This window comes from Bos indicus x Bos taurus, chromosome 15 (assembly GCF_003369695.1).
Source record: "Bos indicus x Bos taurus breed Angus x Brahman F1 hybrid chromosome 15, Bos_hybrid_MaternalHap_v2.0, whole genome shotgun sequence".
NCBI classification, from domain to species: domain Eukaryota; kingdom Metazoa; phylum Chordata; class Mammalia; order Artiodactyla; family Bovidae; genus Bos; species Bos indicus x Bos taurus.
Genome location: NC_040090.1, coordinates 18,227,838 through 18,244,972, shown reverse-complemented (window position 1 = coordinate 18,244,972; position 17,135 = coordinate 18,227,838). Strand labels below are relative to the sequence as shown.

Genomic DNA, 17,135 nt, shown 5'->3' with positions numbered 1-17,135 from the left:
CAGAAGAAAGTGTAGAGGGGCACCAGGAACAAGAGACTGAAAGGCTCGTGATGTTCATAAAGCTCCTCTAGGAGTAGAGATTATCCCGGGCTGGGTCAGGAGAGGTCATGGTCTAACAATAAAGCCCAGATTTTTGGAAGACCAGCTGAACTCTGTTTTACAGGCTAGTGTCAGTGTGGTATGGCTGAAAAAGAGGCCAAATTGGGAAAGAGAAAGCCAGACTTCTTCCAGCTTAGTCACTAAGAAGCTGTGACTGATAGTGCTAAGGATGGTAACAGTGACGTTGATGATATCTATCATTGACTGAACCCTTAATATGTGCCAAGTACTGTGTTAACTGCTTTATGTAGCATAGGCATGATTAGCCCCATTTCACAGATGAGGAAAGTGAGGCTACATAAACTCTCCAATAGTCCATAGTTGGAAAAGTTACAGAGTCAGGATTTAACCTTGGTTTGCCACTGTATTACCTCTAATTCATTTTAATTATGCTACTGATTTCCTCATCTGCAAAGAAAATGAAAGTGTTAGTTGCTCAGTCATGTCTGACTCTCTGTGACCCCATGGACTGTAGCCCGCCAGGTTCCTCTGTCCATGGAATTCTCCAGGCAAGAATACTGGAGTGAGTAGCCATTCCCTTCTCCATGGTATCTTCCCGACGCAGAGATAGAACGCAGGTCTCCCTCATTGCAGGCAGGTTCTTTACCATCTGAGACACCAGGGAACCCCCCATCTGCAAAAAGACATGGCTAAACTTCAAATATTTTCCCCTGAGGTCCTTTCTAACCTTCCAGTTTGAAATGATTTCTGTCCTCCTTACTAAGAGGTGAGGAAAGTTTGAGATCAGGAGAGTAAGCAACTGGAAAAGAGAAGCTGGGTTCCAGTTGAACTTTTCACTCAGATGAAGGCAGTTTGGAAATTCCTTGGCCCCTCCTTCTGTGAGCAATACATTACCCAGGCCTGGAAAGCATCTGAGAAGTGACAGAAGCCGTTGGAGAATTCCAGGAGAGTCAGCTCATGCAACAAAAGGAGTGTACCGTAGATGACAGCAGTTCTATATTTGTCTTTTTTCCTTCACTAGTGGCCTCTAGATTTTTCCAGACAGTATTTGGAAGGCTGAAATCTGATCACCCTAAATCACAGACAAAAATAGATGTTGGGGTTTTGCGTATTCATTCTGACCCAATCAAGAGTGACAGGGGAAATGCAATAATGTTTTATTTGTCTGCTTATGGAATTCAGAAGAATTTAAAGTCACTGCTTTTATTTTTAAAATTTTATCCGTTTATTTATTTTGGCTGCACTGGGCCTTCGTTGCTGTGCATGGGCTTCCTCTGGTTGTGGCGTGAGTGCTTCTCTTTGCAGTGGCCTCTCTTGCCGTGGAGCATGGGCTTTAGGGCGCATGCCCTTCAGTAGTTGTGCTGCAGGGGCTGAGTCACCCCCCCGCATGTGGAATCTTCCCGGACCAGGGACTGACCCTGTGTCCCCTGCACTTAACCACTGGGCCACCAGGGAAGTCCTAAAATCACTGCTTTTAAATGTTTGAGGGTAAGAACAGTATTTCTATTGGATGGCTTTTGTTCTCTTTAGACTGTTCTTGAACAGGCCGTGGAGGTCAACTAACACTCCTGAACTTCAGCCTCTGTGGCTCAGTTTTTCTTACCATGACATGGGAATTAAAGATGGCCTCTCACTGCCTCAGTAAGAAGATGAATGAACGGAAGTTTAAAAATTACCAGGAAGGAAAGTATTATTTGCTGGGGACTCCACAGTCTTTTATTCTGGCGGGCCCACATCAACTGTGTGGGCATCTCCACCCATGCCTTCCTGTCTGAGCTGAGCGGTGACGAGCAGGGAGAGCACCTCGTGAATGCTTCCTTGGAGGTGCCTAACCCTCCGTTACCTGTGGTTCTTTGAAGTACCGAGTCCTGGCTTCCTGTTTATGTCACCGCGCCTGGAAGGAGAGATGCCCAGAAGGTTCAGGGCTGTAGGTGGTAGCTGCAGAGCCCTTTATGGCTCCACAATCTTCCACTGTGGGGGTACAGAGTGCAGCTAATTGGGCTATTAGTGGTTCTTGGGGTAGGTAGAGATATTTCTTGTGACTTCCTCTAGCTTCTTCCTTCAAACCACTGTTTGCATCATAGCAAGCAACCTGCTGATGTTGGGTGGAGTTGCTGGGTGTAACACATTATTGCTTAAAGAAGAGGTCAAAGGCTGAGCGGGCCCTCTCTGGCTATGTCAGAGCTGTGCTCTCTGACCGTACGTATCATGTGAGCCTGAGGAAAGAAGGCTTCAGCTTTAAATTTAAATTCCTCTTTTAAAATGCTTGTTTTGGACTTCACCAGCTGTCCAGAGGTTAAGACTCCGTGCTTCCACTTCAGGGAGCATAGGTTCAATCTCTGGTCAGGGAAGTTCCACATGCCGCGCAGTGTGGCCACACACACACACACACACACACACATCATATAAAAGGGACTTCCCTGGTGGTCCAGCGGTCAAGACTGCCTTCCAGTGCAGGGAATGGAGGTCCCATCCCTGGTTGAGGAATTAAGATTCCACGTGTGGCCAAAAATTTAAAAATTAAAATACTCTGGTTTTGTCTGCCTCGGTGTTCCTGCCAGTGAGATGGACTCCATTAAATAGCCAGCAGTGTATGAATCACCAAGAGTTCCATCAGTGGTTCACAAATGAGTGCGTTCAAGGAGCCATGGACAAATAAATGGAAGACTTGAAGAGGAACTTTTCAGTCATGCGTGCACACATACACAGACACACAGAGACACACAAAAACACACATTATTTTATTTATTATCTCTAGAAGCACATGTGTCAAAGCCTCCCTAGGTTGTACGCCCAGGGAACATACAGAAACATTCATATCAGCCTTATTTAACATCAGAAAACAACTGGAAATGAGGCAAATATACCCTGGCAGGAAAGTGAGTAGCCAAAATACGGCACATTTCACATACTATGTAATTATACAGAAATGAAAACGAACCACAGCTACTTGTAACAGCATGAATAAACTGAGAAGCATGTTAAGAAGAAAAGAGACGTATTGGAAAAGACTACATGCAATGCAATACCGTTTTTATAAAGCTCAGAAATAAGCAGAGCTTGTGGAGTCATGCATATGTGTGAGATTTATAAAAAACTATTTTTAAAAGTAGAGGAATGATAAACAAAATTTCCAGTAGCAGTTTCCCCTGGGGAGTAAAGCAGCTGAATGGAATAAGGAAGGAGTACAAAGGTCAAGCGAAATACTTGGTGATGTTTTAGTGCCTACACTGGCTTACCGAGTCATAGGATTCTATAGCATGCTGCATTGTAACTTAGATATAGATTACACATGTCCTTTTGTATGTATGAGACATTATGCTAGAATAATCAGATTAAAAAACAAAATTATCTGTAGTCATGATAACTTACCCAGCTGATAGAATTCAAATTTCAGAGTTCAGAAGTTTAGAAAGTATCTACTTCAAACCCTTAATTTTACATATGTCAAAATGACTTCCAAATTGCTAAGGGACTTGACCACATTTGCAGAACCCTTTAGTGACTGTGCGAAGGTCAGAACTCCTGCCTGCTGGTTCCTAACCTATAATCCTTCCTTCCATTCTCAGCCTCCAAAGGATTCTTATTATTTTTCTTCTTCTGCTTCTTCTTCTTTCAATAAGTGAAACCAGTATAGTAAGTGGCCTTACAACCACTGTGGGTGGATTAAACACCTCTGTTCCAGAAGAAAGGGCAAGCAATTAAAACATGGGGATTATAGCCCCTGAACAAGCAAAGTCATGTTTCTTAGGAAGGAGTGGTTGATAATGATCAAATGGCATCCATACTGAAGTGTTAAGCTAACTTAACTCTAATCGGTGGCTCTCTGCTACTTTAAAACAAAACGGCAGCCCAGAAATTTACTGATGAGCATATTTTCTGTAAATAAGATTTTAATAACATTTGAACATGGATGTGATGTACACTTGACTCCAAGAGAATAAAGAAAAGTGTCTTTTCAAAGGAAGTGTCCATTTTCATCAACAATTTAAATTGCTAGCATTGGTGAAAAGTGTGGTGTGTCACATTTAGGTACTTACTTAAAAATCAAATATTTGCCTCCTTATCCTCCCCCAAAAGAATGAGAGACAACAATTCAACTAATCCAAAGTATCCTATTAAATCTGTGGGTTCTCTGAAGTGTGAAAAGAAAACATGTCTTGTTCTCGATGGGGGTCCATTCCTATATGTCTACCTTTCACTGGATGAGAATCTCATTCTGCTGAATGTGACCCTACTCTTGAAGACCATGCATTTTATTTCTACAATGTAGCATTAAATGCTAGTCACTTACTTCCATAGCATTGGTTTTTCCAATACTAGAGAAAAACTTACTGTGTTGGATTTACTGAAAGACTACATGTTTGCATACTATACTTTATGAATAATTTAAGGGTATTTTTTTAATGGCCTAATAGCCATTAGAGCTGTTCATCAGCTCTTTTCAGTTTTATTCCTGGACACCAGGTCAGGTTGCCCTTTCCTGTTTCCTTGAAGTTAGGTAGAGACATGTGACTTGTTCTGGCTATTGATAAATGAGCAGAAGTGAGGCATTATCAATAACCTCAGATATGTAGATGACACCACCCTTATGGGAGAAAGTGAAGAGGAACTAAAAAGCCTCTTGATGAAAGTAAAAGAGGAGAGTGAAAAGTTGGCTTAAAGCTCAACATTCAGAAAACAAAGATCATGGCATCTGGTCCCATCACTTCATGGGAAATAGATGGGGAAACAGTGGAAACAGTGTCAGACTTTATTTTCCTGGGCTCCAAAATCACTGCAGATGGTGACTGCAGCCATGAAATTAAAAGACGCTTACTCCTTGGAAGGAAAGTTATGACCAACCTAGATAGCATATTCAAAAGCAGAGACATTACTTTGCCAACAAAGGTTCGTCTAGTCAAGGCTATGGTTTTTCCAGTGGTCATGTATGGATGTGACAGTTGGACTGTGAAGAAAGCTGAGCACTGAAGAATTGATATTTTTGAACTGTGGTGTTGGAGGAGACTCTTGAGAGTCCCTTGGACTGCAAGGAGACCCAACCAGTCCATTCTGAAGGAGATCAGTCCTGGGTGTTCTTTGGAAGGAATGATGCTCAAGCTGAAACTCCAACACTTTGGCCGCCTCATGCGAAGAGTTGACTCGTTGGAAAAGACTCTGATGCTGGGAGGGATTGGGGGCAGGAGGAGAAGGGGATGACAGAGGATGAGATGGCTGGATGGCATCACTGACTCGATGGACATGAGTTTGAGTGAACTCCGGGAGTTGGTGATGGACAGGGAGGCCTGGTGTGCTGCGATTCATGGGGTCGCAAAGAGTCGGACACGAATGAGCGACTGAACTGAACTGCACTGAACTGAGGCACACTCCATTTGGAAGGGCGGTTTAGGAGTCAGTGTAAAATCTGCCCTGTTCCTTTCTTCTTGCATTTGGTAAAGGCAGAAGCACAAGGAAGAAGTCTCTCTCAGACTCCCTCATTGAGGATGGTGTGGACCAAAGTCCCCCAGACAAACAGTGATGGACATGTCATATGAGTAAGAAATCAACCTTGGTTGCTTTAAGCTCCTGAGTTGTGGGAGATAACCCATACTGGCTGATTCACAAGCGTAATTTTGATTATATGCCATTTTTGTCCAACTCATAACTTTATAGCATAAGATGTAACTCCACTGTATATTTAGGCTTCCTAGAAAATATTAATTTAGACATTGTAGGTTTCAATTCACAAATTTTTCCAAAAGGAACACTGGAGACACTTACTATGTAATAAACACTAGCTTAAAATTGGAATTGAAGGAGAGTCAACAGCCAAGAGAAATTGGAATCCACATTTATTAATGAGAGATATATACATAGAAGTTAAAACACTTAGTGAAATATTGGATTTAAAGATTATTTCCAGTATATAAAGAATATCCAGTTATTTTACACATGTAATGTTACAGTAATCAGTCCACATTGTAAGAAAGCTAAAGGTGAAAGTAAAATACTTCAAATACCCAAAATGTGCTTTGCCAACAAGGCATTTCCTAGTACCATATGTAAGAAACAACCCCCAAATTAGTTGAAATTTTTTATCTTTTTTCATTCATTAAACCCAATGTGCTATAGATGCTCTACATTACATGACTTTAGATCAATGGGGATTGTGAATGTGAGGGAAACAATTACTCTTATCTTTCATTCTGGATACACACAAGAATCTTCAAAGGTAATTCTACCTAAAGGCTAGATTTCTTTCAGTAAGGTTTCCATCCTGAATATGACACAAGTTGAAGAAGCCACATTTTCAAGGAAAAAAAAAATGTGCCTGTTCACACTTACATCCTTTCACCCCAGTCTCTGGAGTAGACACTGAAAATTAACATGCTTTGTGCCCTCAGAGGATCTCCTAAGCTTCACATTTCTTGTGAAAAGAGAGGAACACTCAGTGTTCCCAGCTGCACATGGTCATTTTTCTCTGTCCTTAAAGAAGGAAAAGGGGGTTACAGGAGCTATAGACCTCATAGCATTCAACTCAGTGATAATTAGAATGTGTGTTTGGGAGGCAAGTATATAATTGCATTAGTTAACCTTCTCTTCAAACACTTGAAACACACACAAAGCCTAGGAGCTAGAGGTCCTACTCCCTTCACATATGCGGGATCTGTGCTTCACTAGCTGTTTTTTTTGCAATCCCCCCAAGAGTATACTGACCATGCTTGTGCTTCTCATGCTCTTTCTAGAGACAGCTGTGCAATTTACTACCAGAAGTGTGCTTTCGTGGGATTTTACCTGCATGGCAGTTAGTGAATGCCTTTCCTGTACCCCAACTCAAGAAACCAAGAGGGACAAGGCTCTTCACAACCTTTAAGTCATGAGCATGATGATCGGTATTTGGCAACCAAAGAAGCAGAACTTTAACCTACAGACATAATGCTAACATGCTTATGCTCAGCAGATGAACCTTTCGTCTCTTTGAGCTCAATTTATCAAGCAAATACAAATGTCTTGGCTGCAGATAAATGTCCTTGTTCTAAATCTACCTAGGCCTAGATAATCAAAAGTTCCACAGATGTATTCACTGGGTACTACATAGACATCAGATGACCTTTGACTAAGGATCATGACACATATCCAACACCCCCTTGCCCTGAATCACATATTTACAAAGATACTGGATACACACAGACTTTCAACCAATCATCAGTACAAAGGATTCACAGATAAGTTCTTCACTGATATACATTCCCAAGTCACTTTAAGAAAGAGGAGAAATGATTTACCACTAGCTATCTAAGAAGGAAAAGAAGGATTTTCAAAACATCAATCAACATGTCTACTGCACTTAGATAAACAGCCAAAAATAACATTTAAATTAAATTACAATACATCTATATACCATTTCACTGAAATTACACATAGATATCTACATTATAGCTACACAAAGTGCATAGGCACTTTTCTTCATGCGTGAACCATGTGTTACTGTGTATACACAAGAACTTCATGCTTGACAGCTATCTGTACTTGAAAATCACAGATATAATTGTTGCCAGTTGAGGGCACATCTAATCTGATTGCTTAATGAGGAGTGGATTTAAATACACACCAGTACACTTTCTATGTATCTATTTCCTAAAACATAGCAAAAATACTAGCCCTACAATCATATTATCAGAAACTGTGTTTGGCGGAAGGAAGACCCTTCCTTGTCTTTGCAGTGATTATTGATTTGTCTTTTGGGGAAATTTACATAGATTGCTACTCACCTGAGGACAGAATCTACCTGGGCTGCTTCTGAATAATTTCAGTGAGACTTTAAGCCCCATTGATAAAGTATTGCTTCATAGCTGGTACTAATGTGTTTTATTTTAACCTTAAAAATATGTGCTCAATTCACATAACAATGTGACATTTACTACCAATTTGCTTGGCAAGAATGAACTGCAACAAATCTGTACTGATTGGCTTCCTCACACTCACCCTCAATCTCTGCTATCCGAAGTTTTCCTAAGCTAATTTTCACATAAATTATTAGGAAGGCATGGAGATTATAGAGATGATTCCACTATTAATCATCTTATTTTTCATGTTCTTGGAGAAAAGCAAAATTAGAAAGCTTAGGTGGAATAACCAGATGTGGTATCAAAAATAAAGAGTCAGCACCATTCCTTGAGTTAAAAAGCCTAATTGTTTAAATATTATACATATCCTAACCAGCTAAAGGATTTAACTGACTCTTTGTTCTTAATGGTCATTTTGTTCATTGCATCGCAAAGGACTGAGTTGTTACATTTTTCAAATGTGACTGTATGCTCAGGAAACAATGACAGCTCTAAATTGCTGTAGAAATGTCTTGTGCTTGAATTAGTTGTAATTATACATATGTGGTTATATAGAAAATACCGTAAGAAAATATCTGTCTGCAAAATTACAGATACTAAATAGATCCATTCAGTCTACACTGAGTTCTTTATGGTTTATGAAGAATAGATACAAACCTATATAAAATTATTAAAGGCTAAATCAATATTAAATATACACTATCCAGGACTCTAAATAAGTTTTCTCATGCTTTTTATAAATAACAGCAAAGAAGCCCAGGGATTTGTTTAAATAAGAATGTAAGGTTGGATTGGAGGAATCTGTGAATTTTGGAGAGTACAATACTGATCAGAGGGCAATATATTTTCCTTGGTAACATAAATTTTTACCAGGAAGCCAAAATATGTCTGCTGGCAGCAAGATCAAATTAGATTCACAGTTTGCCAGCTCTCTCCTCGAGCCATAGAAAACAAATAGAAAAACAATATACAAAAATCCTCACAAAAGTATCTTTTTATATACAAATCTCTAGAGTGACCAGATAACCTGGTCTGTCCTGTGCAACATGGAAATGTAATGCTGAGATTTCCTGGGGGAAGGAGTGAAGGTCATTTATGGAAAGATTTGGCTGCCAAAGGATGAGATCCGAGTAAGGAGGAGAACTCTCCTGGGGAAGTAAGAAACCAGAGTACCAGCTTGCTGATCATACATCTCAGAGAACTTGCTACATGGGGGCGAAACCTCAGAGATAGGCTAAACTAACTTCCTGGGCTAGTGTGTGCATTTCTCTCCTACCAAAGGCAACAGACTGTTTTTAGGCAGCTTACATGGTTGCCATGAGAAGAAACAGAACCCCAGAAGGAGTGAGGCTCCCACTGCATCATCTCCACCTCCGCGGGGAAAGATGACAATGGTCATGGTCATAAGTTACGTTCTAACACTCACCCAGGGATGAGGGGTGTCTCTGGAGAAATTGGAGACCTGTTGTTACCTGGGCTCTAGGTCAAGTGCTGACTCTTCAAGGTACAGGGATCTGTTCAGTAGCAGGTTTTATCATCAGCCCCAAAGGGCCCTGTATAACAATCAGAAGGACTTTAAAATATATCGAAATGGATACATGCTCCAGAGGTAAGAGAGTGAGGCAAGGCTGGACATAGGCAAGCTGATCAGTAGTTACTCAGAGTGAATGAAATAACAACTTGAGGGCTTCTCTTACTTTTTCATATGCTCTTATATGGGTCATACTACTTGATGCTCTGGTGTTAGGTCTTCTGCAAGAAAGATTTAAACAAACAGAAACTAACTCTATCCTTTCAGTACTAGCTGTACATCTCTCTGCCCCACGTTTACAGAGCTGAGGTCTTTGTTAATGAAAATGAAATGTTAATGAAAATGAAAATGTTCGTGGCACAGTAACACAAATCCTATTCCGTATTTAGCAGAAGTTTGGACAAAGAGCAGGGATGCAAACAGCAGCCCATTGCAGTGATACTGGAATGTTCAAGAGATTGTTCAAAGGCCATGGCTGGTCACACGCCCCCTGCAGACAGACCATGCATCTTATTCACTTTAAAAACTCTGAGCATAGAAGAAGATCTAGGATCACCAATACAAGTCCACTCTTGTAAGATAGACCTTCTCCACCTGTGATGGGATGACCACAGTGAAAACAAACCAAGAGGAAATTTTGAAAATGAACTCAATCAAACATCTCTGCAAACCTTTCCAGAGAAAGGACTTGGCTCGATCCCACCCTGTATGTGGATGTGCGTGTCTGAGTACTGGTGGAAAGGAAGGTATTTACAGACAGCTGCTGTTATTGTGTAAGCCTTGCACCAAATTTCATAAGAGTGTTCAAGTTGATTTGCCAAAGGCTCCCAAATTCCCATACTGCGTTGGCAATTAGGACCGTCTGGAGGAAACTGTGTGTTTTGGGTATTCAGTGTGGGCTCTGTTGCTACAGCAGGAATGATGCAAGACCTTGAGGGAGGCCACAGATTCATCCTGGCCCCTCATGGTGACTGGGGCAGCATTTTTCCCTGAGCTGAATGGCTACTTCCACTAGGACAGCACATTAAGTAAAGGACAGTTTTATAAAAGGAGGTTGGTTTGTATTCCCAAACACCAAATGGTAGATGAACATGGCCATCTTCCAAGCTTGTTCTAAGACATCAAATGAAGAGAGAGGCTTGAACTTAATTTCTCCCAAAGGGAATGAGAAAAATCCAAATTGATTATTCTTTATTATGGGCTCCTCTGACTTACAATACAAATAAGTAATGTGTTATAGCAGTAAGTAAGTATCCCAGGCAGAGCTGGTGGTAAAGAACCTGCCTGCCAATGCAGGAGACATAAGAGACGTGGGTTCAATCCCTGGGTGGGGAAGATCCCCTGGAGCAGGGCATGGCAACCCACTCCAGTATTCTTGCCTGGAGACTCCCATGGACAGAGCAGCCTGGTGGGCTATGGTCCATAGGGTTGCAAAGAGTCGGACACAACTGAAGTGACTTAGCATGCACATATAGAAGTAAGCCTCTTAAGAAAAAGAAGTTAAAGCAGAGATAATTATATGGTGGTTTCTTAGGAATGGATGGGCATTTTAATAATTTAATCTAGCCTGTCCTTTTTTTTCCCCCCAATGGTGCTAATGTGTAAAGTGACTAGTGTAAGTTGTATGAATAAAAATGGGCAGAGTCTCAGTCAAATGTTTCTCTTCCTAACTGCATTATTTCTCCTCATCTCTGTTATTTCTGTTATTTCCTAAACTAGCTGTGCTATGAAATTAGATACTACTCAATTAAGATTCCTTGTCATCTGTTCTAAAAGCAACCTTTGCACTAACTTGGATGGTCATTTACTAAACTGAGCAACAATGATCACTGGAATAAGAAGAGAGGAAAAGGAAGAGCGGAAGTTGAATTTTCTTTTCAGAAAAAAATCAAAAGCAACTGATGTCTGAATAGCTTTGCACTCACTTCATCCCAGAGACCAACCTGCCAATACTGCAACCTGTCTGGGTTGGTGCTCAGTGGCCCTTCTTGGTTTTAGACAAAATTACCAGATACTGAGACCATTTATCTTCTTTGACAACTAGATTTATAAAACTCTCACTTCAAAATTCCTTCAGGCCTTTTGCTTTTAACCTTAATCTTTTCAGGCTCCTGGATCATCATATTGTATTCAAACAGCAAGTATTATATAATTGGAAAATCCCACTTGGTCCCTTTCCTTGGCTTGGAATGAATTTATTTGGAGAATAAGCAAAGCCCAACCAGCAACCCATGCGACTGTATGGCCCCAAGCACTGAAGAGTAATGAAGTGGGAATGGCCGCCTCCACTGGGTATAAATTCTGAGCATTTAGTCATCACAGCAGGCAAGAGCTGCTGAGGCTTATCAAGAGTCTGAATGATAGAGAATTCTCTCTGAACATGTGGGTACCTATTTGAATTCACTGCTGAATTTCTAACAGCTACTTGGTTCAGATCATGAAGATCTGCATGCTCTAGATGACTGCCTTAATTCTTTAACGCTCTTTGTATGGAAAACATAGCACAAACAGAACCCTTGATTCAGACAAAAGTGAAATATGGTACCATACCTTTTGCTATTGGGAACAAACTGAAGTGTGGTATTTGCAAAAACACGGCAGGATTGGGTTTCCCTCTGGAGATCCAGTAGGTGAATTGTTGTTACTTAGTCATTAAGTTGTGTCTAACTCTCTTGCAACTCCAAGGACTGTAGTCTGCCAGGCTCCTTCGTGTCCATGGGATTTTCTGCCTGACTCCAAAGTGGCTTCTTGACTAGATATACACTCGCAAATGACATATGTCTCTGTGCACAGGTGGAAATGATCTGAGACTTTCTAATTAACCAGCTGTTGGGATTCCTGACCTTACTGACCAAGAGTACATCTCCCCATAAACTGAATTTCCCCTAACCTTTCTTAGCATCCACCAGTTCAAATCCAAAAACCAGGCATTTTGGCAACCTTTCTTTAGACTTTCCTGAACATCGAAGCTGATGAGTAGTTAAAGAGAAGTCAATATTTATATTTTATGGAACATGGCAATTCTGCAGGCTATGGGTTGTGTTTCCACTCCCAAAAATAAGAATCAAATCTGATAACTACTTGATTCAGAACTTACCATCTAAAGTTTTATATCAAAGATCTGAGTGATTTAGATGATTGCCTTGAATTTCTGGTGCTCTTTTCATGGGAGGCACATCCCCAAAGGTCTAAGATAAAGCTCTGCCTTGAGAGCTACTCCATTCTTTTCACGAATAGGACTTGATTCATTGAATTGCAGTAGGTAATCAAATGATGATGCCACTTGGGTTTTTCAAAGGATATAAAGGAGAAAGGAGAGAATAAAAGTCTACTTGCTTTTCTCCTGAAATGGTTCTGATTCCTAAATATAGTAAATGAGTCCATAAAAAATGATGTTGCCAAAGCCCTGACTTAACAGAACTTACAGGGTACAGTGTGTATATCTAGCCTGCCATGTCTGTGTACAAATGTAACATTTATGCATGATCAAACATGAATGGAGTGTTATAAGCATTCATATTTGTGTTTGACTTGTTAAAATAAATCTGTGCATACAACTGACAAGTTATAATATCCTGTTTAGAAAATGGTTGTTAGAGGTATATTCTGGATCTACTTGTCCTGTTTATGGCACATATGCTGGACAAGGAAACCCCAATGGGCATGGCATGAGAAGAATGAGAGCGGCCTAAAAAACCAGAGGACACAGTCACATGTCAGTTCTACATATACCCTGGGTTTTCAAGCTACTCCTGAATTTGAGAAATTGCTTATTTTTAACTGATTTGTTGAACTTCCAAATAAACCGATTTCCTAAGGATATTCTCATGAAACTTACTGCATACAGTTTCAAACTAGAAAAACCCGCTTTGTTAAGCTGAGCAACTAGTTTCTTCTGAATACACTGTCCCCTTATATATGTATAGGCTAACTCAATAACTAGGAAAAAACTGAAGACAAGCAGTCATGGAAGACTTTCAGGCAGAATCTTTGGAAGACAATCTTGAGACCACTCCTTTGAGCAGCCTGTCAGTATGTTCAAGTGCTAAGCTGGCCTTAAACAACAAAACCACCTGTTCCTAGATGGACAGCTACATCCTTCTCCTCACCATAAAAAATGCCCTCAGAAGCCTGACTTAAAGAGACTCCTTAACAGTTTCACAGTTAAATCCAGGAACCATCCCTATGACCCATGACGTCTACTATAAAGGATGCATTTACCACTACTACATTTCAGCAAGCCCTTGGCCACCCTCTTAACCGTCCATCTAATGAAAATGAAGACCAATGCATTATTTTCTTTTAAAGCAAAGAGCTACTTAATACTGCTCAATAGTGATTGTTATTAAAAAAAAGAAACCAACTAGGGTTAAGAGACAAAACTACTAGACTCTCATGTCTCTTGTGTGTTCCAAAGTTTCCCTACAGGAAAGAGTAAGGTCACAAGGAGTAGGTAATGAAGGGCATGTGATGTCCATACACACCTTCTCCTGTGAAAACTTGGACTCTACAACTATCCATGAATATCTCAGTACACATCTGCTGGCCTCAGATGACCACCCTGCTCCCACATTGGACCAAGGTTTGCAACATTCCTTAGAGTCACCTTACGAAAATACTGTGGGTTATTCAGTAGACAATGATAGTACAGACACTGGAAAACACAGCTTGGAGATGCCTGCAGCATGCAAGGCACTGATGAGTTACTCCAGTATTATATTACGTATCCCCGCAAACTTCCACAGCTTGGAAAAGATTCCGTCTGTGAAGTTCCGTAAAGCCACACTTTTCCCCTACTCTATGGTTCAAGGCTGCCTTGACTTTGCTGTAGAAATGTCACCTTTATAGGATTTCGCACATATGTTTGTTTTCTGGTTCTTTCCACGGAGAACACTGGGGAGGAAGATGGGTTCTGCTTTCAACTATGCCCTGTAATTGGTTTTAGGTGCTTTGATAAAATATAACAAGAAGCTTTCTACATATTAGATGACGAATCGTGTTTTGGTTTTGCTTTTATCATGAGATTAGTATGAAAAGAGGCACAGCCAACGTAACTGTTTTCCATCTGTGAGGACAGTAAAATGATTAAGTCTTTTAGTCTGATGAGAATATGACAGAAATAATTTGGAGATGAAGATAGAAACCCAAATAAGAATTTTATGGACAAAACATAGATCAAATAATGTCACTTGATTTCACTATCCAAGGTGATGTAACCCAAACACAAATTTGCATCTGGTTAAAATTTGTGTTGACTGTGCTCTCCAAGTATTGTCAATATATACAGCAATTCTATGTAAGCTACACCCTAATCCATTACCGAATTTAGAGCAAGTTATGAAACATACTTTGAAATTCAACAATTATTCCCATAGACTATGTGGGGTAGGGCAGAGACTCAGTGGGTTCCGTAATAGGCTGCTCTTAAGATATGGCTCCAAATGTGACTCTCTTTGAAACATTTAGTCATTCAACTTAAAGACAGAAATTCAACAGAAGAGAAACTGTCAGAGTTCCCTAAGATGGGTACTTTCTTTTCACCAAAAAACACAAGGGCAAACGCTCTAAGACGTTGAAGGGGATTTCTTACAAAGGCTCTAAGAGAATCTCTTGTGTGCTACCAGGTGAGGCTGGGGAACACTGGAAAGAGTAACACACCAAGTGTGTGCTCATTATTCCAAATCCCCAGAATGTGCCACATGCCTTTAGTTGTGTCTCCTGGAAAAGAGAGCACCCACGCTTCTACATCTTGAGAGAAAAGGGAAGCTGGCAAGAATGCGTCTTCAATTCAAACTGATTCCTCCAGCAGCATCCATTCAAACAATAATACAAGTGAGAAAATGAGACATTTACGAAGCATTATTTGGCAATGACACACAGCACCGTGCCTGTCACTGACTCACAACAGATCCTCTAAGCCTCAGCTAATAGATTAAGTAAACAGAAATAGATGTATTTTTTTTCTTTTTAAAGAAAGCTTGTTTATATCCTCTTTTACCATAAGATACGTTGGGGGGTTTATTCAAGAATTTGCTGAGAGTCATATCCTTATTTTTCATGTTTCCAAGGTTCTTCCTCAACACTGCAGTCGGCTGACTTTCCATTGGCTGCCAGAGTTACCTGAAAATAATTATCATCAACATCCAACTTACAGGTCATGAACCAGAAAACCACCCCGGGGGTTATGTGGAGGAGCACCAGACCCAGGTTCTACTACGCAACTTAAATATTAATGTTAGACACTGTTCTTTCCAAATTGATTTTAAGCTGGTCTTGGTTTTCAACAATGACTTGCACACTTTAAAAATGCGTATTTGCCTTGGGGAGGTATCTGAAGCACTAGAGCGACTTTGCAAGTTGGGGAATAAATAACTTGTATGACGCTTTTAGGGTTGTGAGGGGGTCTAATTAGCCATAGACTCACCACACAATAACACAGCCCTTAAAACACAGTGCCCCGTGCTACTCCAGACAACCGCAGAGAAACAAAAAATCCAGAACCAGCATCTAGTTCTACTCATGCACGTGAAAGGTTCGGTTTCAATGAGCCCGGGTGGATTTTATACATGTCCAATTTTAAAATCAGAAGTCGTGGTGGTCTGGCTCCACCTTATAAGCTGTCCAGGCTTTAAACGTTGAAAGAAGAAAAGAAGGGAATTAAAAGCCGGGGATCAGTAAATCTAAATTATTTCAATGCAGACATTTATTAATCAACTATAATCACCAGACTGTCCGGATTATGCTTCCTGGGCTCTAAGCAAACTGAACCCTTCCACAAAATGGGAGGTTTCCCCCTCCACATCTAAATCGTTATCCTAGCTTACCTTCCATCTGTCTGTCCTCAACGTCATGTGCAAACTTAAACCCACGACTGATATTCCACATAATGGAGAGACTGGATTTATGGAAGCATTAGGACATGGAGACATGACAAACGGCAGCAATGATTGAAAGAAATCTGACCTTCTTCTTACCCAAGTGGAAGGGAGACACATGCATTATGAACACACAAAACATGCTAGGGACAGAAAACCAAATGCCTTTCATGAACCAAGCAAATGAAAATAAAAACTACTCCTTCCACCAGTCCCCATGAAGCCTCCATTTAAAAAAAAAGACCATGCAAGAAGCAAATGTAAGCATCACATGCAGTTATTCTGGTTAAAATAAAAAACATTGCATAATTTCCAACTACGGTTACAAGGCAAGAGTCTGAAACTGGAGAGGCCAACATGACATCACAATGCTTAAAATGGTTAAAGTTGTGACCAGAGCAGCAGCAAATTTGTTTCCCCTTCGGTGACCTGTCAGGAAAGACTGCCAGGGACAAACTGCCTGGAGCAAGCTGCCTGTTCTCCATGACCTCGGATGGGCCCATTTGCCTTTTAGCAATGAACCAGATCAATAGCTGTGCAGCATCATAAATCTCAGTGTGGTGCCTTTGGAAAACCAGACAGAACCTGGGTGGTGGTGGTGGGGGGTTGTTTTCAAATATTAGGACCTCTGTCTCTAAAGTAGCTGGGACAGCAGTTTTGAGGGGGCATTCCCTTTTTCTGACTGGATTAAAGGAAGTCGGGGCTCCACCACCCCCATCCATTCCACCCGGCTCTTTCCCAACATCTGGGTAATAGAAAAGCCTAAAGGGTAGAGGACTGGTGGAAAGCACTGAGGTCCCCAGCTCAGTTTTTAAAACAGTGGAACAAAACAGACCAGAAAGA

General features: G+C 40.8%; 1 protein-coding gene across 2 annotated transcripts in view; it reads right to left on the bottom strand.

The window, feature by feature from the left end:
- Positions 1–5,874: 5,874 nt before the first annotated feature.
- SLC1A2 (solute carrier family 1 member 2) overlaps positions 5,875–17,135 on the bottom strand; it is a 169,274-nt gene continuing 158,013 nt past the window's right edge. For both annotated transcript variants that reach the window (XM_027562667.1, XM_027562666.1), the window contains exon 11: positions 5,875–15,537. In XM_027562667.1, coding sequence (XP_027418468.1) covers positions 15,466–15,537 — 72 coding nt within the window. In that variant the 3' untranslated portion in view covers positions 5,875–15,465. The remainder of the gene's footprint in view (positions 15,538–17,135) is intronic.